Source organism: Agelaius tricolor, unplaced genomic scaffold, assembly GCF_023055355.1.
Source record: "Agelaius tricolor isolate 1412-34295 unplaced genomic scaffold, bAgeTri1.0.p SCAF_8, whole genome shotgun sequence".
Classification (NCBI taxonomy): domain Eukaryota; kingdom Metazoa; phylum Chordata; class Aves; order Passeriformes; family Icteridae; genus Agelaius; species Agelaius tricolor.
This window is the reverse complement of record NW_027269268.1, coordinates 18,339,951-18,364,916: the sequence shown is the minus strand read 5'-3', so window position 1 is coordinate 18,364,916 and position 24,966 is coordinate 18,339,951. Positions and strand designations below refer to the sequence as shown.

Sequence of the window (24,966 nt, the reverse complement as noted above, 5' to 3'; positions counted from 1 at the left end):
CTCCTCCTCATGCTGTTATTTTTACACAGCCCTGGAAGCTGCAGGCACTACAAAGATAAAACCTTTCTTTTTTTCCCTCCACAGGAAATAATAGCTGAAAAAATCTGCAAATTTTCCAGGCAGCTGAGGCAATCCTGAGTAAATTAAACTATTCCTTTGGCTGTTTAAGGAACTACAGCCTAAATCTTAATTGTGGAGAAAGGAAATGAGGTATGGGAAACAGCTAACACGTATCAAGCTTTATGCACACTTAAAATACAGGATGGCAAAGAGAAACAGTAGCTTTCACCAACCTATGCCAGTCTGTGTCACCACAGACCATGGACAGATGTCAGGTGCCCACTCCAGCTGCTCTGTCACTCACTCCCCTCCTCAGCTGGGTGGGGGGCACAGAAAATACAAGGGAAGGGTCATAGGCCAAGATAAGGGGAGTGAGAGATCACTCACCAATTACCATCATGGAAGATTAATGAGACTTATTACCCATCAAATCAGAGTATGATAAGGAGAAAATAGCACTGGCCATGCAAACCTAATACAGTCCAAGATGTTTTCATGTTTAGAGATGCTCCCCTCATCACAGAAGGAATGGAGGGAAATTGCCATGTGCTAGACACAGAGAGCAAGACTCAAGGTCATTTTCCAGTGCCCACCTTGAGCCAAATCTAAGCTGAACAAAACCTGGAGCAGCTGGGATGAAGAGAGGGAGCACAAACCATGAAGAACAGCTCAGGGGTAACCATGGAGAGCTGGAGTACCTGATACTTCTCAAATACAGGACGGTTCTCTACATTTTAAGAAAACTTGGAAGACAGTTTCGACTCTCTTCTGTTTTTTTAGTTGAAATTTCTCACTGTATAAAACCAAAACAGGCCAATTTAGCAAACTGCCAAACTAAAAATCTCAATCTAAATATACTGTTGTCAAACAATTAAATTTTGAAATTATTTTTTCCCCTAACAAGCTTTACAATTTGAGGCAATAAACTCTGCACAATATTGAACATCTGAAGCATTTTAAGTACTGGAATATGGGGCGAAAGAAGAGTGGCAACGACTTCCCAGATTAATAATAATTTTATTATTAACATTTAAGAATGATGGTTTCAGCAAGTTCAATTTATTAAGTATCTACACAAATGTGGGGGTTTTAATATCAAAAAATACCCAACATCTCCAATTTCAAGTTTCAGTGCCTTGAGCTACAAAACCAGGAGCACGTAATAACGAATTCCTCTAACATATTCAATTCACAGATTTGGAGAGGCAGAAGGATTACCGGAATTATTAAGGTTTGACCTTCTGTATTACATAAGGTTTGGGCTTCCCTGATTTAACCTCTTCCAGTCCAGTACCTGGGGGATTTCCTTTAAGAAAAACACCGACGGTGCTGTCTCACGGAACACAACCAACAACATCAGCAAGCAGCCAGACTACTTCTTGAGCTTCTTTTGAGCAGCCTTCTTTTTAACCATTTGTAGCCGCTTCATGGCGTTGAGCTGGGACTCCTGCGAGGTGGGGCCCTTCAGGGACGCGGGCTGGTTGCCGGTGTCAGCCGCGGCTTTGCCGGCGCTGCCGCCCGCGGAGCCGCCGCCGCCGCCGCCGCTGCCGTTGCCGCCGCCGGCCGTGCCGCCGGTGCCGGGGGCGGCGCCGCTGGGGCTGGGCAGCCCCGCCTTGCTCACGTTGTCGCTGCTCACCGAGCGGCTCAGCGTCGTCTTGCCCAGGGTCAGCGGCGGGGGAGGCTTCAGCTGCACGGGGTTAGCGCTGTTGTTGGCAGAAGCTATTTTGGCCCCCAGTCCCGTCTTTGAAGTCGCCAGCCCTGACAACCCCACGGGTTTCTGGTTATTTGAAGAAGCTGCAGGTTTCCCGCCGGCACTCTGTGCTGTCGATCCCAGTTTGGCAGTGGATGGGTTGGCAGAGGAGGTTTTGGCTGCAAAAGCAGCCCATCCTGTAAGGCCACTCGTTGCTGAAGAGGAAACGCTTGTACTGGCAGAGTTCCCCGAAACTGCTGCTGAGGTCTAAAATAAATAAGCATTCTTATTATAGCAGCATCTATTCGTGTAACACATCACAGCAGGAATACACCGAGCCTCCGATTCAGTTCTTTTCCCAGGAACACCCAGTGGACAATATTTCATCACTGGTCACCACAGTTGACAAGTACTAACAAGAACAGGAAAGGATGCCAGGTGCAGCCAACTTTCAATCTCCCAGGCACACAGAACACAATATATCCCTTCTTCCCTTCCTTCTGTACACTTAGCAGACTACCACACAGCACTGGGATCCCTCCATAAACAATAAAAGCCCACATTTGTGAACTATATAAAAGGTGGTGTCTTGGCTTCTTTTTTATTTGCTTACTGTTGTTACCTGGTGTCACTTTTCAACAAGCTGACAGATGCTCAGACAAAAATCAGACACTGAGCAATTAAGTATTGCATTTATTTTAGGAAACTGTCCAAGTAGCAGTATCTAAACTGCTTCCTTTCTTCTTGGTTCTTAGCAACTTGTACCACAGAGAGAATTAAAAAAAATAAAATATTATCCTAAAGTCTTTTCCCATTCAGATACTGCAAAAGACAAACTTTCTGCAAACATGGGTTCCCTTTGCCTGTGAAGCACTGTGCTATCCACACTGAGTTCCCACACCTTAAACCCTGCAATCCCCAGGCTTCAGGTGAGGATGATATGTTGATTTAAATCAGAGTTAGACCAAATGGCAGAGTCTAAACAAAAACTAAACCTCTCTATTCAAGTAATACTCCTTTTATAGTATACCCAGACAACTCTTAAACAGTAAAGTTGGTGGAAGAAAACAGGCCCCAGGTCTTATAACCTGTTTAGGCACATAAATAACTCTGCTGAGGTGAAAAAAGTCATTCACAAGCACGAGTGCTAGAGCAATACCCATCCTAGTATTCATGATGGTTTGCATCCAGGCAGAGCAATGGCAAACATAACTTTGAGCACATGAATAATTGCTTTGATTTTCAGATAAAACTGTGTTTTCCTAAGAAAGGGTCATGCTTTATGAGACTACTCTGTTATTTATTACACTGCTTCTGGTTTACCACCTTTGACCAATTTGACCTTTTGACAATATTTTAACATGGAAAAACAGAAACATGAAGCAACAAAGAATCAAAGAAGAGAATCACAGAATGGTTTGGGCAGGAAAGGATCTTAAAGATCATCTTGTTCCAACCCTCCTACCATGGGCAGGAATGCCAGCCCCTAGATCAGATTATATTTAAGAAGCTCCTAAATTAAATCTCACAGAGTCAGCAACACTTTCCCTACAATGGAATCACAGAACCATCTAGGCTAGAAAAGACCTTCAAGATCATCAAATTCAAGTGTAAACTCAGCACTGTCAAGGCCACTGTTGCCATGAGAAAAAGGCTTCCAAGTGTCAAAATACACATAAGTTACTTGGCTAGAGAGAGTAAATAATGCATTTAATATGATTCATAAATCACAGAATGGTTCAGGTTGTGGAAAGGATTTTGAAATTATCTAGTTCCAATCTCCCTGCCATAGGCAGGGATGCTTTCCACTAGACCAGGCTGCTCAGAGCCCCACCCAGCCTGGTCTGGAACACTTCCAGAGATGGGGCATCCACACGTGAAGTGAGTTTTTTTCCTTCCATTCTTTCAGTGTTCATGCAAACCCACGATGCCCTGGTACTGATGACTATTTTCCAATAGTGTACTGATGACTATTTTCAATTATGGATCTTATGTGAAAAGATTGGTCTAATTGGAAAAAAAACCCATTAATCTGTGCAGTGCAACAAACTCTTCCTCTGGTAAATTTAAACTACATTACCTTGACTTCTGTTCTCTTGAATGCCAGAAAAGCTGGTGGGGTCTCAGGTTTTAACTTGATTTCTGGTTTCTTGACCAATGGATCCTTCAAAGCTGGTACAACTGAAACCACTGCAGGAGCTGGTTTTTGAGGTGGTTTTTGTGTCTTCTGAGCCTGTGTAAGTGGTAGGATAAAAACATTCTAAATAAGTTATGGGCCACATAACATGGACTGTTTTGACTGTTAACAAAAATCATGAGCATTTTAAGATTGCAATCTAGCCTTTACAATTTCAGGTTTAATGGTCCCTGAGAAATGAGGCAACAGGGGATGTGGAGATGTGCTGGGTATGGAACTGAGGTCAGGGTCCAGCCAAAAAGCAACCTGAACAGAGCTTGCTACTTCAGTGTGGAAAGAGTGGCAGTGCTGATGCTTGGAGAGTAGGAAAGCACTGGGCCTTTACAGGAACAAGGCAAAGACAGGTGAACTTGCAGAAGACAAGAACACAGTCCAGCAGTACGGGGATGTAGGCTGTAAGAGCCTGCTAAGAAGTGGCAGGCAAAATGGCAGAATTCATGCCAAAACAAAAAAAAAGGAAAGGTCATACTGAAGGGAACTGCTCAATGGCTAAACTGGCTACCCTGTGCAGGAACTGACCTCAAGCAAACATGCCTCTGAGTTCAAAGGCCTGAAGATCATCACAATAATCACATATTTCAGTCAGTGTTGGTACATCCTAGGCCAGGATCTTACTCTGCCTTCTTTCCTTGTTTCTTAGTGGAGCCATTTCAACAGATAACACTTGCTCAGTTATCAAAGAACAGTTTCAAAACACATTTTCTGCTGTATTTTTCTGTATTCTGGGTGTGATTTTAAAACATCAGAACTAAAGTCACTAATGCTCCATGCACCCAAAGCTCTTATGTTTTTTTCTCATAATGAGATGAGTGGGAATCTGGTAGGATACTGTTCAGTCATGCAGATAAGAAATAAAGGCTTTTTTTAAATCTTTTTTTTTTAAAACTGGAATGTGCTACCCTCAGCTTATTTTTGACCCTGAGAACATTCAATACGTCAGATTGAAATTGGCAGTCTTGTCCTACAGGAAAAGAACCATTCATATCCAAAGCTGAGAAGAAAACTTAAACTGCAGAGCTATTACTAAAAGCTGAGTATCACCTGAAATAAAAAAAAAAAGGTTTTAACTTCTGCTTGCCAAGCAGGAAACAATCCTATTTCACTTTTCTTCAGTCACCTTCTGATTTTTAAAAAGCTTTGTTTCAGAAGTGCATTACTGCATTACAGAATACTCTTTGAGATGCTACATTAAAAACCACAGCTGCAGCAAGGGAAGCACTGCTGAAAAAAATGGTTCTCCAATGTGCTTCCTAAGACTTGTCTAACCCAGGAAATATTCTCACACAGTAGAAATAGCCTGCTGTATTCAAATAGAGCTCACACGAGACAAAAAACTGACTCCTACCATTCTCTTCATCTGCCTGGTACAGCGGGCACAGTACCAGACAAGTCGAGGATCATTCACTTCCTTGTCTGTCACCTGAGGTTTATGGCAATCCTGGTGGTAGAGATTATGGCACTCCTGACACTCCACTAGCTGATTCACAAAAGTAACTGTCATTTGCCTGCAGAGCAAATAGTTAAGAATAGATTATGGGAGAAAGCACTTAGAGGATTATCCAATTGTTGAAAATTTTGCAAGGCTTAAGATAAAAAATAAAAATATTTTTCTTTTCACATATATTTTCCACCTGTGGCAAATCAAATGTATTCCTTTTCTTCCTGTATCAGTTCTTCCTAACTAATATTTCAGAAATTTGGTATTTTTAACGGTAATTTTTTTCAAGAGATTTGAAGACTTCCATTCTATTAAACATGTGTATATGACAGTCTTGATTTCTCTGTTTGATTTTTAGAGCAGAGATGTAAGTCTTGCCCACTTTGGTCCACCTGGGCATTTTATGGATACATCACAGAACACCAATTACTTCCTCATTATAACAGCATGTGAGGGACAGTCTCCATTTGGGTAATTTTGCTGTCAGCTGCAGAGCAATACAGTTCAAGAACAAATAATTTCTCAATGACAAGCATGTAGGAGTGCTTTCTGCTGCAGGATTTAAAAGCATCATCACCCAAGCTCTACGTTACTTTGAAGATGTTTTATTAGTCATCCCTTTGGTCTCTATCCCATAAACAGACACGTGGAATTTGAGATAATACCAGAATCATGGAGAGATGGAATAGAAAGGATTAATTGTGCAGTCCTGCCTTGAAGCAAACATGCAAGCTGGTGATGAGGGCTTCATTTTGTGCGGGCCTTGCTGAAAGTAATCACGCTGTATAAATGACACATTAGTGATGTATACATGGCTGGGAGTCTGCCTGTGAATTACCCAAATACCATTTTCCTAACGATTCCTCCTTTCAGATGACAAATCAAGCTATTTAATTGCTAAGCTGCTTTTGCTCATATCCCCGAGGAGCAGGTACCCAGGTAACCATGGAAACTCTATTTGTAGATACATGGGGAAAGGTAATCCCTTATTTCTTTATATAACAGAAAAACAAAGTCTGAAGGTATTGTCCATATAAGTACTGGAACATTTTCTAAGAAAGATTTCTCTTTTAAACAGGCTACTTAAAAACAGAAAGGGAAACCTTTCTGAAATTCTAGGGTCCATTATTTTACATTCAGGATATTGAAAAGATGTTTTGTTTGGTTTTTATTCCTAAATAAACTGGATCAGAACAAATAGTCTCAAGGAGGGAGACTCACGCTACTTTAAAATTACAAAACCTCACCCCCAACTGATTAAAAACCCATGAACTCTTCATGCTCAGAAACAAGTTACTTTTAAATTATTAGATTACTAAGAAACAAACCTAATGATTTTTTTCCTTCAAAAAACCAACCAACCAAACAAGTATTCATAGAAAATTAGGTTCTTATTTCCAAACCAATCTTTTAAAAATATTTTTTGGGAGGAAAACTTTACTATCATCTAGGTATTTCATGTAGTATTTCCTCTTTCTACAACTGAGGAGCCAGTGAGGAACCTCCATAACTGGTGAGTTGTCCTGTTTTTCCCAGCCTACAAGTACTGGAGAGGATGAAGTTATTTTAATACTCCCTCCCTCCTTACGCCTAACTTAGTAAAAAAGAACAACAAACTTGATATAAAAGAACAAGAAGAAAAACACCACAGGCATCAACAATAATTACTCATAATTACTATGAAAATACATTTGACACTTGGCAAATCTTGAAGAAACATTTCATGCCTCTGCTTTAGTTTTTACATCTCTAAAAAGGAATAGTTAATATTCAAAAACACTTTTTTGCATTTGTGAACTCACAGCTGGGTTCTTGTTAGCTTGCCTTCTTAAGCAATACAAATACAAATTCTTTTGCTATGAACTCCACCTACTCTGCAATTTGACTTTTTCATTCACAACTGTTTGAATAATTGAGTAATTAAAAAATGTCATTTTAAAAACATACAGGGATTTTATTATTTTGGCTCAAGATGTTACCCCAAAAAGGAGGCAATAAATAGAGGAATACTGTCTGACCCATGTGCTGGATTCAGAACTTTAAAGCACAAGTCCTCTGAAAAAAATCCAGTCCAGTGTGAGCTGGAGACAGACAACCATGTGACATCACTTTCAGCAGGTTCCATGTAAAATGAAAACAATCCAGAGTGTTGGGGTGACTGTCGCCACTCTCTCTCTAATGAGTTGTTCCTTCCCCAGCAGTGCTTCTCCCTCTGTCTGGCATCAGAGATATTTTAGTTAGCCAGGGCAGACACATCTTTTACAAGAACACTCGAGTTGGTGACCATGAACGTGCAGAAGCAAAGCTTCAGCAGCCAGGTTAAATAAACACGGACTGTGGAACAGCTAATGGAGCCGTGTATCTGGCCTGTGCCTTTCAAAGTCTTGGCTACACTGGGCACAGGAGTTGCATTTTCTTTCTCCTGTTTCTTTACTTTGCAGGCATTTCTCATTATGCCTGCAGGCGTTTTTCTTTGCCAGGGAAGACACAGAATTAATCATCCACAGCAGTCAAGACTGTATAAACGAAACTTCATTATCCCCTCCCGTCAAACAAGGTAATACCTTACTATTTTTAGTAGCATTTTAACATACCACTGAAGGGGGCTTTGCCTCTTTTAGGAGACAGCAAAAATGGAATTTGCAGGAAAAAAGGTAAAGTTCAGATATTTCTATTTGAGCTAACGCATGGGAGTAACATGAAATCCCATTGGACCCCAACTGGTCACCAGTATAATCATCTGTAAGTACAGAAATTTATCCTCTGTGCACTGACAACACTTCCCTATCTTCACAACAGGAATAACCATGGAAATGATGAAAGAATAATATTATAGCACACGCTTCCCAACTGACTCAAGCTGAGTTAAAACACATACTGCTGCCAAAAGGCCTGTGCCTCTCTCTGTCCTGGCTCTACACACACATGCCAGCATAAGCATTTACTCTTACTGAGCTGACTGAAACCCAAACCTACAGAAAAACCCAGGTGGAGAGTTGATCCAGGGGCTGATTCAGCTGATCACAAACTGTACTGGCAATACACCCTCCTAAATAGTCCAGGGAAGGAGGTAAAACTGGGAGAGCCAAACTGTTCCTTTTGGCAGCATTGGGGCCTAACAAGGATATAAATGATCTGTGAAACAAAATCCTGGTGTGAGTGATTTGATCTTAGGGTAGTTATTCAAAAGTATTTTGCACATCTGTTAACAATAAATGGACTGCTAGTACCATGTTAATAAGTCCACATTAAGAGCCCTTACTGGAACCTAAAAACAACCTGTCTTCACTGCAAGATATATTTGCTGATAAAACATGGCTATGTGTAAACTAATACCAAATGATTAAGAAAAGAAGAGCAACACATACAGATCTCATATTAATACCACCTAAAAGTACTTTCAGATAAGAACTGATTTTTTAAAAAATGCTTATTGCTAGCCATTAATATTTTGTTTTGCGATAATTGAAAAATGCATTTGTCATGATAGGTTTTGCATCTTATCTAGTTTTATTTTCACTTGTCCATTCCTGCAGAAGAAAAGCTGGTTCACTCTCTAAAAGTTCCATTTTCAAGAAACCATTCTTATTCATGAAGGAGCCTTAAATGTATGATCAATTTTGGATATTAAGCGATTAAGTTGTTTCCAGAATAAAAACTTTGAGAAGCATTAACTCAATTAAAAAATAAAAAGGTAACTACACCTAGCTAGAAAGAAGCAATGTTGACTTACCTGCAAACAACACAGGCTAATCCCATTTCCATGGCAAAGTCATCAGCACTGGTTTCCTCAAAGCTAGATAAATCAGGCATGGATAAATCCTTGCTCGTCTGAACTGTAATAGGAGAGGACCGAGCCTCTTGCTTCTCCACCCTGGGCTTCTTTGGTGCATCAGCTCCTTCAGCAGGATCCCCTTTTGTCTATTAAACACACACACAGAGAATGTGAAAATGCAACAAGCTAGCAGATTATTAAAATGAGTTAAAATGGAACAGTTATATTAGCAGTATTAGAAGGTGTACTCTATGCAGCATACATACAATGTATTTTCTTTAATTACATATTTTCTACAAAATATTTATGAACTAGAAGCTCAAGCTTCCTTTTTGTACTTCACCTCAAACTCCTTGAAAAAACTTTGGGAATATCACATTTCAACTTGCTACATTTTAGTAATCTTTTATGAGATAATCTCCTAGGATTTAAAACACAGAATGGTTTGGAAGGCATCCCTTAAGTCCAACCTTGTCACAATTAGCAGGAAAAATAACCACAGAATAATTACAAGAAGACATTTATTAGATTGCCTAAATGGCAACAGGACTGACTAATGTAGCTCACAGGCTAGAATGAGCTGAAGATACAACGAGTTGAAAAGGGGAGCCTTTGTCTAAAACACCTTTGAGTTCATTAGCCAAGTTATTTCACTAGAGAACAAAAATAACTTACTTTATCTGCAGATCTCTTTTCTGTTTCTTTTTTCACTTTTTCTGATGCAGTGGGCTTGCCATTGTTGTTGCCAGAAGGCAAACTGGATGAAGCTTTAGGCTCTTGCTTAATGGGTTTGGTGACAGATACTTTTGGTTGCTCTACTTCCTGGAAACAGAAACAAAAATTGAAGCCAAATTCTGCTGTTCAGTTCCTACCTAATTTGCAATTAGTGAGATAACAGGACAGGCAAACAATATGCCATACAACACTGATCTACATATACACTTTCTATATAAAAAAAACAATTTCTTAAAATATTTTCATATTACATCAAGAAATTAATGCTTAAATTGCAGAGAATTAATAAAATCTTCCCTTACCACTCACCTTTCTGAGGAAAAGGTGCGCCTTTTCCAAAGACAGATCCTCTTTGGAACATTTTAATTAAAAAGGAGACATTTCTGCTTTTAAAATTCAAAGAGGTAATGAACATGAATTTTCAGATAGTTCTAGGGACAAAATTCAATATAAGCTAAAAACATATAAGCTAAAAACACAAGCTAACAACTGATATAACCAGACATCAATAATTCATTCCTTCATGGAGAGAAATATTGACCTCCTCTTAATCTCAGTCCATATTTGTCTATCAGATTAATACATTTAGATATCAACAGAAATCAATTGTTCTCATTAAAGACACATTAGTGTCAGCAAATGGATAATAATCAGGAGAGCCTGTAAATGAGTGACAGTCACACTGATGGGCATGAGCAAGGTACCCCGTCCCAGCTGGTAAGATGGGAGCAATTCTCTGCTATGTACTGGGACAGGTCCTAAGCCCTGAGCTTCAGCCCTCCAAAGTTCCTTGACTTGACTGTGGTAATCCTGTGCTCCCTACTCTCTTCTTGGATTTCATGGTCAACCACAAATTCACCCTGCAGCCTGCAAATGCAAGGAAAGGAATACTTGTACTTTTTTTCATTTCTGACCTTTGCAGTCCTGCTGATATTGATATATACTGAAAAGAGAAGGAAAGATTTCTTCCTCTGGCCTGAGCTTCAGTTTCACCTGAGGGCAAGTGACTTCCAGCCAAGCTGTTATTAGAATTGGCTTCCCAAACCTCTTTGCACTGTTATTTGGCTCCCTGCTTCCTCTTTAAACCACACATTTATTCTTTGAGCTCTGAGATGAAGGGCACCTGAGAGTTTTGAGACCTGTGGTAGGTTTCAGGTTAACAGAAAGGAGTTAGACCACACAGTAAAGCATGATGGATGCTGAGCAGTACTAGTTCCTTTCAGTTATTTGGAGCCACGTAGAAATGAAATATTGCAAATGTATCAGCCTACAGACCACCATTAGAACAGCAGGCTGACATGCAAGCCTCCTAGGGGAGAACAAGACCTCATTATCCATATGGCAATACACAGCAGCATGAGGATGTCCCTGCTTGGTTATTTCCATACGCTCATCTCACAGTCAAATATTCTCTCTAGCAGGTGTTCAGTGATTTTCAGTAGATGAAAAGTAATGTTTGTCCATTGGACAGCAATGGTTTCAGCCTGCAAATAATTTCTGCTTTGAACCATTTGGTGGTTTTCTCCTATGACTTCATCAACAGAATTTCAAGGAAAGAGATACAGCTTTATTGGTAAATAGCTTATTTTGTTTCATTTTTCTGTGGCAAATGTAATCTATATCTTAAAGAACTTTTAGCTCTGAAATGTGACTGCAGAAATATGTAAATTTGGGTGCACCTTACACAGCATGTCTGATATAATGCTGAATATCTCTTTTAAGTATTGGTGGATCAACAAGGTAAAGAGATTTTTTTCCCATTAACTTCCATTAATTGAAAGGATTATGTTGTATGGAAAAGGGGAATGATGAATATGAATACTCCATAATTACTTTTTCCTCAACTTCTGATTCTCTTTTAACTTTCCAGCTGTAAAAGGGTAACCAGGACTAGCAGGAGCTTTATTAAGGCACACAGAAAGGAGCCATGCTGCCCAACACCAGTACCTTCTGAGAGGGACGATAGCTGGAGTCAGTTCCTCTGGCCAAGGACTCATCAAGAAGTGCTTTCAGCTTTTCAGCAGAGTCCTTACTCTTGGAGTGCAAAAAGCCCAGGGCCTTCAGAAAAATGGGATCCAGCTCCAAGTTCACTGTAGCAGCCATAGTTGTGTCTTCAACACGAGTTAAAAGAAAAAAGAAAAACAATGACAACTTTATTCACATGGAGCATAACTCAAACAGCATGTGGCAAATAAAAGATTTATTTACTTTTAAAAATTTAATTATATTAAACCGCAGCAAGGATAATATGGGAATTAATTATCATTAGAAGATGGCTGTGAATTTCAGTGCTGCAGAACTTAGAATATGACTGGACATCTGAAATGTAAAATTAATTCTCTGGCATATATGATATTCAGAAATGAAACACATCATACTTACATAAATGAAAAAAAAATCATCATATTTATCATATAATGATATTTATCATATCATATTCTTGATATTTCATATATAAAAATACTGAAAAGTATTCAAAATAAATAGTAACTTCAAGAAAAGCAATTGCCACCCTTTTCCTTAACGCTTTTTGCACATAAAGTGATTTCTAACTTGCTGATTATTTAAGAGCAACTAGGAAAAATCTTACTTGTAGAAAAATTAAGTTTTGAAACTTCTGAAAAGAACAGTTCATTGTAGCATGTAAGATATAAACAGCTAGTGTATTTTTTATATATATATATATATATATATATATGTATATGTAAAATAGCTGGAAAATACATTCTTAAATTTAGCTGAAACAGTGAAAAGATTTGTAATTCAGACTGTGACCTATCCACATACTCATGTGACAGTCTAAGTGTAATGTCATATAATGACTATCCAGAGCTGTGAGACGCCACAGTGTCCATGGAAACAGAATAAACTGAGGAAAACTCTTTGCCTCATAGCAATATATTCCTGCACTCTGGAGCACTGTGTTAATTTCTTTAAAAAACTCTAAGGAATTTACACCAGAAATTGTTCCTACAAAGATCGATAGCTAACTTAAATCAGTAAATGACAATAATTTAAGAAATAACATGGGAAGTTTCCTGATCTACTCTAAAAATGTATGAAAAGTGTTATTATTATTAATCCCTTTAAGTCTCATTTAAAACACATCAGGATGTTTGTGGGTTTGGGTTTTTACCTACAATAATCTAGAAGACATTCTTGAAAAACCTTTCATCAGTTCTTTCATCAAAAGCACTGTTTGGACAGCTTTTTCAGCTGAAGCTTCTAAGGTTTTGTCTGATTAATTCCTTTTGATATTCATGGCAGTGAACTTTTACCTCTCTGACCAAAACACCAGCACTGGCAGGCTTCTCCCTCAACACCTGCCTACAAGCCCCCAGGAACCTTTATCTCATGCTGAGCTTTCACGAGACACCAGAGAATCGCTTGACTGAGATCATCAAGGAGTTCAACGTACAGAAGTTCATAGGCATTTGATCAATGGACCCAGCAGAGAGTTAAGAAACCTCTTCAAGAGCCTCCTCTCTCTTCCTTAATCTTTGCTACTTGACAAATCATTTTCTGGTGGCCACAGAACTTCTGCCAGGCAGTGCTACCCACCAGCTACTCGGCTGTACCACTGATCAAGCACAGACTGCAGCAGAAGCCCCGTCCCGGCAATTCGGTCTCTCTCTGATGATGACAAAAAGTGAATTCACAGAGCACAGAGAGCATGTAGCCTCTTTTCTTTATCCATCTACCTCTGATAAATGTTCAGGCTGCTCTTGAGATCTGTGGGTAGGTTATGTCCCACATTTCTTTGTTCTGTGAACATGCCTTCCAAGTGTCAGCACCACACACTCTTAAACCCGGACTCTGCTAAACCCTCTGTTGAATGAAAACCACAGAATCGAAACACTAATTTCAGAAATTTTGTAGAACTCCCTGTTAAAAAAAAAAAAATCCTTCAAGTTCTTCTCTGAGGGAAAGAGGAATTCTATTAGGAATATATACTTGTGTACATGGGAAACAGGCAGCCTCAACAGCCATCCACAGCCATTCTCTAATATTTTGAGAATAAATAAATCTCTCTGAAGGTAACACTTCCCAGATTTGTTTCTAGCTCTAGCTTTTTAAAGACACATATTGAAAGGAACTGTTAAACCCCAAATTTCAAAAGGGCTCTCCATACTTATTCCTTTATTTGCTATGTAATTGCAGCAATTCTTCCTCTGTTCTTGAGGACAATTATAATGTCCCAGGCTACTACACTTACGATTAAGATTTCACAAGAAATTTCTCCTGAGAAGAGAGGAAAGTGGGCTTAGTAAACAGTTCAAGTATGCTCAGTTTAGGAATGTATTTTCAAATTTAAAAAACCTATTATTGAGTTAGAGAAGGGAAGTATATTCAATGGAAAAATGAACACATCACTAACTGTCTTAAAAACAGCATCATCTGAAAAAAGCAAATTGATAATTATGCTCTCCTTATGGGACCATAATAACACTGCTGTCAAACAGGTTACTAACAATGTCTGTCCTGGTCCAAAAAGCAAATTGCTGCTTTTGGTAGTGGCCCTTTCCAGATGTTCACAGCTCAAACTGTTTTCAACTATCAAACAGTGGACTGCCACTTATAAACCTAAGATCCAATTTCATTCATTCATGTTTTCATACACAAACTGCTCCTCTGGCAGTCATGTCAGCATACAGCAATGTGACAGCCTTGAGACAAGGACAGCAGAGTGTTTCAATGATGATGCCACAGGCTATTCTGTAAGACAGACCTCCTTGACTTTCTTCTTGAAGTGGAATCTTAGTATAGGAAATAAAAATTAAAATGCTATTTAGAAAAGAGTGAGTATGACGCTGTCTTTTCTGCATTAGATTGATAATAGCTGTGAGATCAAAGGGCTGTGTTAAAACCCTTGAACCCTGAGCAGAACAGGTTTTGCACCAAGCAAGCACATCCTTGAGCCTAACCCTAAAAGCACCTTTCTCAACGTAGGTCTCTGTTACCTCCCAAGGTGGGCTATCCTAAGTGATTTAAATCTACGGGGAAACATAGATGTTAATCAGTGAGTTGTTCTTCTTAAAACACCCAAGAAGTGTAGGATTCTTTCATTTATTGAGTATACTATTGTCTTCTGCCAAATACAATTGACCTTAACTGTGCACTCTAGAATACATGGTCTTCCAATTTAAAACTTACTAGATTTATAGGGTGTAGGAGCCCTCTTCTTTTTTCATTCATTTGCCATCCACTGCTTTGCATACCTGCCCGTGTGTTATCTAATTCATCATAACTTGCAGCTAAATGGATCTACTTCCATTATATTTTCAGATATGGTCATATTTTCAACCATTTGTTTCTGAGCTCCTATTCCTATTATTTTCTGAGGCAGGTGTACTACTAAAGATGTTTTTCCAACAAAGTACACCTCTTCTATTTATATTGCAATGCTATTATGGACTTCTGCTATTATGCCATCCTTTTATAGACTCATCAATATTTTTATTTTTTACTGCCACTTATGATTAAAAGGCCTTTCACTCACATATCCTTTTCAGCTACCTTCAAGATCTGTAGCAGCTACCTTAAAACACAGTCACATGAATCACCAGCTTATAAATCCTTCCAACACATTCACTGCACTGTTTTTCATTTACTACCATATAATCAATTCACTTTTCCCTGTCACTTTGGATCCTTTTGTTCCTCAGAATTTACCTCCTTCCTGACTACATCTATTAACAGTGACAGTGGCAGATTTTGCTTATTTACCAATAATGCCTCTTACAGGTCACTTTCAGACCTGATGAGTCTTAACAAAGTAGATCAAGGAAAATCTTAAAAGTAGAAAAAAATGAACTTCTATTTTCAGTTTTTGCTACTTAAGTATCTTAATCAGCACTTGATTTATGACAGGATAATTTCTCAGTAACTTTCCACAAGGGACATTTCAAAACTCATGCACTTCAGTAGTCTGGATAACTGTATTAATGAGAACAATTGTATTAATCAGTTCTAATTTCCTTGTCATCATCTTCAAAGAATCTTTTAAGACACGTATGAGATCTCTTGCTATGGAGTTACTAGTACTGGCATCCTTAATTTTACATTCTATTCTACAACATATTTTATAATGTTCTTTTAAATTAGTATTCCAATCAATATCACTGTAACCAGCTTATCCAATATTTTAAAAATTACATTAATGCCCTATATTTTCTGTTTTCTCCACAAAAACAGAGAATTATTTCAGGATTACGGAATCATGCCTTGTGGAAGGGACCCCACAAGTCACCCTCTACAGCCTCCTGTTCAATGCAAAGTCAACACTGAATTCAGACCAGCTTGCTCAGGACTTTTCTAGCTGGATCCTGAAAATCTCCAAAGACAGGAATGCAGAAATCTTTCTGGGCAACCTGTCCCACTGTCCTCATCTCCTTGCTTTGAATTGGAGGGGTTTTAAGTTGTGCTGTCTCTCATTCTCCCATTGTGCATGTGAGTACAAAGACTGGCTCTATCTTTCCAATAATATCCTCAGGTAAAGGAAAACTTCCATTATATCTCCCTAAGCCCACAGCAGATGGTATCCAACACCCCCTCCATCTCCAGATCTAGCTATTTAGTCACAGAGAACATGCCAATTGATCAGACATGATTTATCCTTGGTAGATCTGGCTCTGCCCAGTTTTTACCTTCTTATGCCACAAATGGCTTCCTCCACAATCCTTCCACAGCAGGAAGGAATGAGGCTGACCAGTCTGTAGTTCTCTTGCTTGTTCTTCTTGCCCTTATGAAGATAAGATTTGCCTTTCTCCAGTCTTTGGGATCTCCCTCAGTCTCATGGCCTTTAAAAGATGACAGAAAGCAGCTTTGTGAAGACAATGTCAGTTGCTGGCACCCTTGAATGCAGCCTACCTGGGCCCACGGACTTATCAGGGAAACAATCCTGCTTCAATCCTCTTCCACAACTTGTAGTTTCTCCTCTCCTTAAGCTCTGCCTTGTGGCAAAAAGCCTTGGGACACCTTACAGGTCATTTCTGTGGCAAAGAAGACATCAACTATTTGACCCTTATCTGTTTCTGCTGTCACTAACACACTTGTTCCACGCAGCAGAGGTGATGTATTTTCCTTGTGAATCCTTTTCCTGATAAATGGCGTGATCCTTGTGAGTGCCTTTCAACTCAGGATATTTTGTGATCATTGTACCTGCACAACTGAGATTTGCTAAGCCCTGCTACCACTGAGCTTCAATATTCTGCAGAAAATGGACCTGAAGGTGTTTCAACACGTCACTGCTCATTGGCTTAAGCCGCTGGTTAATTGAGTACACCCCCACTACTGTTTTCACCTTTGCATTACTCAATGCCCACACTGAAACTCATCAAGTGTACAAATTCCTGGGCATCATCCTCCTGGTAATTTCTCAGAGAGAGAAGCAAACTTCAATTAAATTTCTGAAACAGATACGCCAAAGCTACGATGCAACTCTCCGCAACATACTCGCTGCAAATTTCTCCCTGAGATTTCTTTTTACCAACGAAGGAAAGGCTTCTCATTGGAAAGCAACACTTTAGAATGCTCAAAAGAATAAAATAACACCCTCCTACAACTATTATCGCCCCTCACGGACGTGTGCCCAGGAGGGGCCGTCCCTTGGCACCCCCGTGTCCCACAGGGACAGCGCCGCTCCCTCCGGGCCCCCGGGACGCCCAGAGCTCACCCGGCCCGAGGGGAAGAGCGGTCAGGTGTGCCTTAAGCCTCTCTCTTCCTCCCTCCTGCCAAACACCCAATTTCTCCCACCCAAACTTATCCTTACTATCCTCTCCCAACCCCTTTTTTCTCGTCCCAAACGCCTCTTCCCCCTCCCAAACCCCCCCTTTGCCTCCTCCTAAATCCCTCTTCCTCCCCTCCTCCCAAACCCCTCTTCCCCTCCCAATCCTTAAATTCCCTCTTCCTGTGGCCAAACCCCCTCTTCTCTCTCTCAGCTCCCCTCTTCCTTCATCCTCCCAGTCGCACTCTACCTCCTCCCAATCGCCCTCTTCCTTCCCTCAAATTTCCTCTTCCCAATCCTCTCTTCCTCCTCTCAAGTGCCTTCTTCCCGCCCGCTGGTGTCTCACCGGAGACGAGGAGGAGGAGGAGGAGGAGGAGGAGGAGGAGGAAGAGGAAGGCGCCCCGGCAGGTCCGCCACCACCGCAGTCCCCGCGCAGCGCGGGCGGCGGGCGGCAGTTCCGGGCGGTGCGTGCGGGCCGCGGCGGCGCAGGAAGGGGCGGAGCCGGGGCGGAAGCGGCCGGGCCGGGGTAAGGAAAAGGAGCGGGAGAAAGGGCAGGATCTAGGGAAGGTGGTGGTAGCAAAGTCCCGGGGATAGTTTGGCAGCGCTGCCTGGGCACCGAGAGCAGCTGGGAGCAGAGCCTTTAGCGAGCGGGGCTGCCTGGGAGCCCTGGTTCGGTGGTGTCGCTCTCAGCCGGGCTCAGGCGTGTGGAGCCGTCCTGAGTCCCGGCTCCGTCCCGCGGGGTCCCGGCTCCATGGCCCGGAGTCCCAGCTCCGTCCCCCCGGGTCCCGCCCGCGTCTGGCTCTCCAGAGCCGTCCCCAACTTCCACTTCATTCGTAGAGCTGCCTGAAGCTCGGGTCCGAAGCTCTTCTGTGTTTCCCTCTTCTGTGCAGTGGTGGCCCTGAACGCATCCAGTAAATGGATCGTCTTGGATAGAAATATAACTCCAGGCTCTCAAGTTATGCGCCTTAAAGCACAAATAATGCTGTGCACTAAGTTAAATGTTTGCTGCGTTTTTAAGTGGCATTGTGTTAAACATTTCTCGAATTCTAACGTGCCTGCTTAACAAAAGTTCCGTTTTACTGTGTAGTAATCAATAAATGAATAGAGTCTTTTTCAAGGACTAAAAGGAAGAGGATGTTTATGTACTTATTTATTTGTATTTAATTTTTATGGGAAACCCTTGTTTTTAAAGCGGTGTTTTTCTTTATTACCTTGTTAACAGGGCAGCTGAGTGAAACTTATTTAACTATTGTTTAGTGCATTTTGAAAGGGAAGAGAAAATGGTAAAAAACATCACTGCTAGTGAAAGTTTCACTTACATAACGTTTGTAATTTTAAAGTAGGTGTCTTTTATACCAAAGGTAGGCAACATTATTTATCTTTGTCTTTGAAGTTTTGGTATAAATCCTGTATTGATCATTGCTTCTCATTTTCTCTCTTTCAAGCAGTGTCTACTGTAAATATGGTCAGTAGAATAAAAATTCATCTCTTCTCACAGAATTTATGGTCTAATTAGAGAAAAAAGTGCTGGGAAAAATACTGTGAGCAAACAGTGCAATGTCTTATTAGATTTGGTTAGTTCTGTATTGCACATTTTATTTTATTGTGTATGTCTGCATCTGCTTTTGCTTTTTACCACAATATTTAGCAGTTTTGCACAGCATGAAAATGACCAAAATAGCTGATTGAGTCCAGGAACATCAACTAGAAGAAAAAATTGAGTGAGGAAGTGAATGTGTATGTCTGAGTGGTTTGCATGGTGAGCAAAAGATGGACTTGTGAGCTCTTTGAGTTCACATGGAGAACAAAAACATTAACCCAAATGCATATAAGAGTACTTTTTAGTATTGGATGAGATACTGTAGTCAAGAAAAGGAGTTTAAATGCTACAAGCTATGAGTGTGAGTATGGTAGTAGTAACTCTTCTTGATTTACCTCTCTGGCAGTGCCTTCAGTGGATGATTTCTACCACAGAGGTGTACTTAGGATATAGAGTCTGTCTCAACTTCCATGGTGTCAAGATTTACCCAAATAAAATATCTTGTGGTAAAGTAGGTATGGCATTGTGTACTGTCCTGTTCTTTGTGTGGCAGTGTATTAATTAAAGAAAAGCAACAGTACTCGTAGCAGAGCCACTGTTGTTGTAATTTAATGGTTTAAAAATGTGTCACTGTAACAGACATTAGTATTCTTAATGTCAGGTGGACTTGATTTTATTCTTCCACTCCCTTTTTGGGCAATTTGCTTTGGTCCTGTGGTAGGTAGTCTACTACACAAAGTAGTAAGTGTGATGTACATATCTACATGAAAAAAAAGAAATTGAATAATCAAGGTGTATCAAATTAAAGCTTTATTTTAAAATACTTGCATTTGTAAAAATGCAAGCAATTGTAATTGTGCAAAGACTTTATTAATCTAGACAGTAATATGAAAGAGTGATGCTGTTCCAGTGTCACTCATGCTTTATATATATGTGTATAAAACCCTATTCTGGCCTCTCAGCAACATTTAAATTTCTCTTCCTCACTGCTCGAGCTGTGCTCTGTGTCACTTGTGGTAAGAGGGCCATCTAGTGTCTGTGGCTTTTCAGTGCCACCTGTCATCTCTGAGGGAATGGGCAATTCTGCTGAGTGATGGAGCAGAAAAATTACTGCATCAGTGCCTTATGTTAAACTCCTATGGAATACTGTAGTAGGAAAAATGTACCTTTCAACCCAGTGTAAGGAAAATTAATTTGAGTTTTTAATATACTGAGAAGATATTTCATCTCTGCTACTGTTGAATTGGACTGGTTTAAAGTAGTTGTGTGTTTGAGGTGTTCATGTAGCATCATGAGATGAATGTTTATTTGCTTATGAGTCCTTCAGTTATTATCTTACCCAACTCTAGATTAATTTTTAATACAGAAACCAATATTATTTCCCATGGCCTAAACACCTGCTATAAAAGCCTTTTAGCAGTTACAAAAAGACAGATTATTTTATTGGGGAACTGACTGTTGTGGATATGTGCTCAGGAACTTTTTTTTAATAATGCGTGGTTAATATTGTGGGAGGTTTTAATGTAAAAGAAAAAGCCTTGGTCTAAAATGTCTATGCACTTAAAAATTGAAAATTAAGCATTTTCTTTAGGTTTTGTTTGATGTCAGAAATATGGTCAAATGTAAAAAAATATTTACAGAGGTAATTTTCCTATCCATGATCTTGTGTGTGAAGAGACAGTGTAGATGTGAAATCATTCTTTTCTCTCAGAAAGGGGCCTGCCAATTATTCATGCAGGATGTCTTTAGTAGTGTCTTATGTTAAAATCAGTTGTAGCAGATAGTGGAAGAACCAGTGATTAAAATTTTTTTTGAATTTTTTTTTATTCTGTATTCTTTTATGGATGTCATACTCTGATTTCTATTTCAGGAACTTCATCTCAGGAAGAAGATGAAAGATAATGTCGCTGAAGAACATTTATATTTGGCTTTTTCTCATCAGTACAGAGACAGTATCTTCCCTCTTCATACATCTATCTCACTGTTTTTGCTATCCTACTGTGACTGCAAACTATTTAAAGTTTTCTTAGTGCCAACTGGCGAAGATGTGGGTGATCAGTGTGTGACAAAAAACCTCGCTGGTGACCTCGAGGTCCACTTAATCTCCAGGTGTCAGCTTCCAGTGGTTGTGCAGAGCTGCAGTTTGCCTGCTGTTGTCGTGAAAGATGAGAAATTCTGCCGAGCTGGGCTTTCTGTGGTCCTAAGACATATAATACAGAAAACATTCGAGGCAGATCCATCTAAAAAGGAGGTTTTGGAACTCTTGGGCTTTAAGAAGACCTGCTTAAAAGCCTGTGCTGAAGTGAGTGTGTCTCTCTCTTAGATACATTGATTGGTTTTTTAATAAGCCTTAAATGCTCTGAAGTAGACTCTTAATATTGATGTCAAGTAAGTTCTTTTAGTAAAATATTTATTTGCTTAGAAAATGCAATTTTCTCTATGGAGAAGTACCTGTATATTGGCACAAAGATGAAAAATAATTATTTTGAAGATACTACTTTTTAGCAGCACAAAAAGAACCTTAATGTTAAAAAGTAGGTCAGATCTTTGTTTCATGTCTAGCAGTATAAATGAGTTATAAAATTTGAACTAAACTAAGAAATACCTAATTTCTTGCTGATTTTGATTTTAAGAGCACTATATATTGTTTCCCTTCATTGTCAAGGTGGCTTTTGTTTAGCTTATCCTCACCAGGTTGTCCAGTGTCTTTTCAGCAGAGTGGCTGCCTGGCCAGGTGGTCAGTCCCTAGCCTGTACCATTCCAGGGGATAAGTCCCTCCTAGGTGTGTGATATTCTGAGTTTCACATCAGTTCCTCTCAGCTCCTTTTCTAGTCTGTGCAGGCTCATGTGAATAGCAGCTCTACCTTGGAGTTTGTTGGGAATTTGTTGTCTGCTCTTCTCAATTCCCTGTCATCCTTGATGGGAGTGTATTCCATCTCCCCCCTCCAGGTAAAGATGATGAAATGGGATAGGCCACAGCATAGACCCTTAAAGATTTCCACTCCTGACTGGCCTTCAGGTAGAGTGTGAGCTGTTAACCAGCACTGCCCTTTGAGTTGAGATGTCAGTCCATTTATCACACAGCAGTTTGCTCATCTGGCAGCTCATCCATCTAGCCTTGCCTTCCTCACGCCTCTCAGAGGCAGAACTCCACCCTGGCATGATTGCTGTTTCCATGGTTGCCATTGATCACCATGCCACAGCTTTGTTACTTCTGAGTTACACAGCCACCGTAATTTTATGTCAATAATAAGGAAATAAAAATATGCTGTACTGGATAACCCTTCTGTAGTATATAAGATTTAGCTTCCTAACTCTGCTGTTGTAATAGCAATGCAGAAATATCTTGAGTTTCTCAGATTAACAAAGAATGTATTTAAAGCTGGAATTCCTTTGCTTGAAGTGATTAAGTAACCAAAGTAACCCTGGATTTTGTTTCTCTTCTCTTTCTGTAGAGACATTAATTACGTAAATGTATTTGACAGGTTAGCCAGTGGACCAGGCTCTGTGAGATCAGCATACCTCTGGCTGTTGAAAGATTTTTGACAGCCTCTCCTGAGCACTGCCAGGCTATTCCTCCTGACATTTTACTGCTGGAAAGGAAGCTTGGAGAACCTGTCCGAGTACATAATGATGACAAAATTCGAAGGCAGAAGCTTCAACAACAGAAGGCAGGTGCCAAGGCTGCAGTGCCCATGCTTGGTGAAGAAGCAACAGAGGAATTAAAACCAGGAGAAGTCCATGAACATCCACCCTCAAGTTTGGAACTGAGTGTAGCTTTCTCCAAACTGCTTGCCCAGGAAGCACCAGATGCAATCAACAGGGAGGCCCCTCACATCAGGAGAACAAAAACCTCTGACCTTCCTGTCTTGGACCATGTTTTTGCAGAAGGACTTTATTTTACTGTGGCAGATCTAGTGCTTTTGCCATGCATCCATCAGTTCTTGGTAAGCTGACAAATTTTGCAAATATCAATTAGTGTACATGTATGTTTTTTAAGAACCTAAAAGTTGTAAAATATGTTAATTTGAACCTATAATGGTGTTCTCAGTAATCTTAACCTGAAATCAAAGATTTGTCTTTTTTTTGTACAAACACAAAAAACAGGGATTGGTGAGGTCACGAAAGTTACTTCTAGATACAAAGCATATCAATGGTTAGTAAACTCTGTTAACTGTTAAAATATTATAATGAAATATTTTGGCACCAATTTGCCCAGAAAATAATAATTTAAAAATATTGGTGCAGGTGACTTGAGCTCAACTTAAAAACTAGTTCTACAGTGGGAAAAACTTCTGTGGCAAGACTGTGCAAGAGTCTTGCTCAGCACAATCTGTGTATTTAGTTTTATGGGGATAGATGCATAGGAGAGATTTGAGGAAATTACAACTATGTTTTTATTTCCCGTCACAGTAAAATGATACAGTGAGTTTGCCTCCTACAGTTCTATTCCTGCAATTACTCTATGAGATTTACAGCTAAGCTGGTGTCTATTCCAGGAACATTTGCATTTTGATTTTGCAAGTTGGTTTGCCAAATTTCCCTTATGGTGTTTGGAAACAAATGGATTCCTGGGGAAGATGCTGTTAGTCAGATTGAGGATAACAGTCTCGAAAATAAATATAATGACTATCAAATACCAAGAATGTGACAAATGTCCACTTTATAACTTCTTTAACCATTATCATCATCCTCAGTGGATTTCTGTATGATGATAGCAATATGCTGCCTTTGAATTGAGATGATAAGTTGTTTTACAGAAATGCTTCTTAATTCACATCTGCTTTGTTTGCTTTGCAAATCACATAATTGGAGGTGAACAGCAACTTCTGTATGGATGATACTGAACAAAATTATTAAGACAAAATGCTTTCTTACTATTTAAAAAACTTGAATGTATTTCAGCCTTCATTTTTCCAATTTAGACCTTTCTAAATAAGAGCATAACTTTTTAGAGTAATATTCAATTTACTGGTGCTAGGCATGAGAAGATTTTTGCATCAGGACCTTAATTGATTTCAGCAACGTAGTTGGGATTATTCTGTAGATGTACTGTGAGCAGCCAAGAATTTTGTATTTATTGACTTTTTATATGTTATCCTTGAGCCCTGGTGTTCTGCAGCTCATGAACTAGGTATTTTACAGTACACTTGTGTTAGCTCTCAACAAGGATTGCCCTGAAAACCTGGCTTTCAGTTTCATTTTTACCTAATTTAAAGAGCTCTGGGATAATGTTTGTTTATTTCTGTTGTTGATCATTCTGGTGAATGATCATTTTCTAAGCAATTATACCTTGATGCCTGCAGTTGTCATCAAAATTGAAAAATGTGCATCTGAAAGCTTCTTGCAGGCCATGAGTTGAAGCTGTTCTGGTTGATGGAAGTCCCAGAGTTCAATTCTGTATTCAAGTGTTATTTGTCACTTGTATAGCTGGACTTCCTGAATTGTGTTTAAAAAAATCACTGTAGTTGCAGTTCCACTTTGAATTAAGGGCGTGAATACTAATGAAGTCTTAAGTGAATATGTGTCTGGAAAATATCATCCTATAAATATGAGGAGACCTGACTAGCTGATTGTAATTATAATTACCAAAAGTAAGATAATGAAGCTGAAGGGTTGTTTTTCATTACCTCATTTCAATGCTGTTATCATTCTGAGGTTACTTTTGTTATGCCTTCTATTAGTTGTAACTGTTGAAAATTAATAGAAGTATAACAAAAGCTCATATCCTCATTTGGGAAAAACACTATTCACTTTTTAAAATACAATTTAGAACACCTGATAACGAGTGCAACAGTGCCTCTT

At 39.6% G+C, this 24,966-nt stretch overlaps 2 protein-coding genes across 9 annotated transcripts in view; one reads left to right on the top strand and one right to left on the bottom strand.

Annotated features, from left to right (window-relative positions):
- Positions 1–1,057: 1,057 nt before the first annotated feature.
- Positions 1,058–18,099, bottom strand: INTS12 (integrator complex subunit 12). 4 transcript variants are annotated; one of them, XM_071431805.1, is made up of 8 exons: positions 17,968–18,099; positions 16,543–16,695; positions 11,843–12,006; positions 9,836–9,982; positions 9,119–9,306; positions 5,293–5,452; positions 3,831–3,983; positions 1,058–2,017 (listed from the first exon to the last, which is right to left on the bottom strand). In XM_071431805.1, exons 3-8 carry the CDS (start codon positions 11,996–11,998, stop codon positions 1,433–1,435), a joined length of 1,389 nt encoding a protein of 462 aa, XP_071287906.1. In that variant the 5' UTR covers positions 11,999–12,006; positions 16,543–16,695; positions 17,968–18,099; the 3' UTR covers positions 1,058–1,432. The 4 variants fall into 4 exon arrangements, with proteins under 4 accessions (XP_071287906.1, XP_071287907.1, XP_071287909.1 ...); XM_071431806.1 differs by having other exon boundaries at positions 17,872–18,009; XM_071431808.1 differs by lacking the exon at positions 16,543–16,695 and having other exon boundaries at positions 17,968–18,098.
- The window catches only part of GSTCD (glutathione S-transferase C-terminal domain containing), a 45,124-nt gene continuing 38,188 nt past the window's right edge, over positions 18,031–24,966 (top strand). The window contains exons 1-4 of one of the 5 annotated variants that reach the window (XR_011679946.1): positions 18,031–18,147; positions 19,568–19,672; positions 21,032–21,463; positions 22,647–23,108. Coding sequence is in view for 4 of the 5 variants with exons in the window: in XM_071431800.1 (XP_071287901.1) it covers positions 19,580–19,672; positions 21,032–21,463; positions 22,647–23,108 (987 nt within the window). In the remaining variant the exon portion in view is untranslated. The other 4 variants (XM_071431800.1, XM_071431802.1, XM_071431801.1 and 1 more) reach the window with 4 other exon arrangements.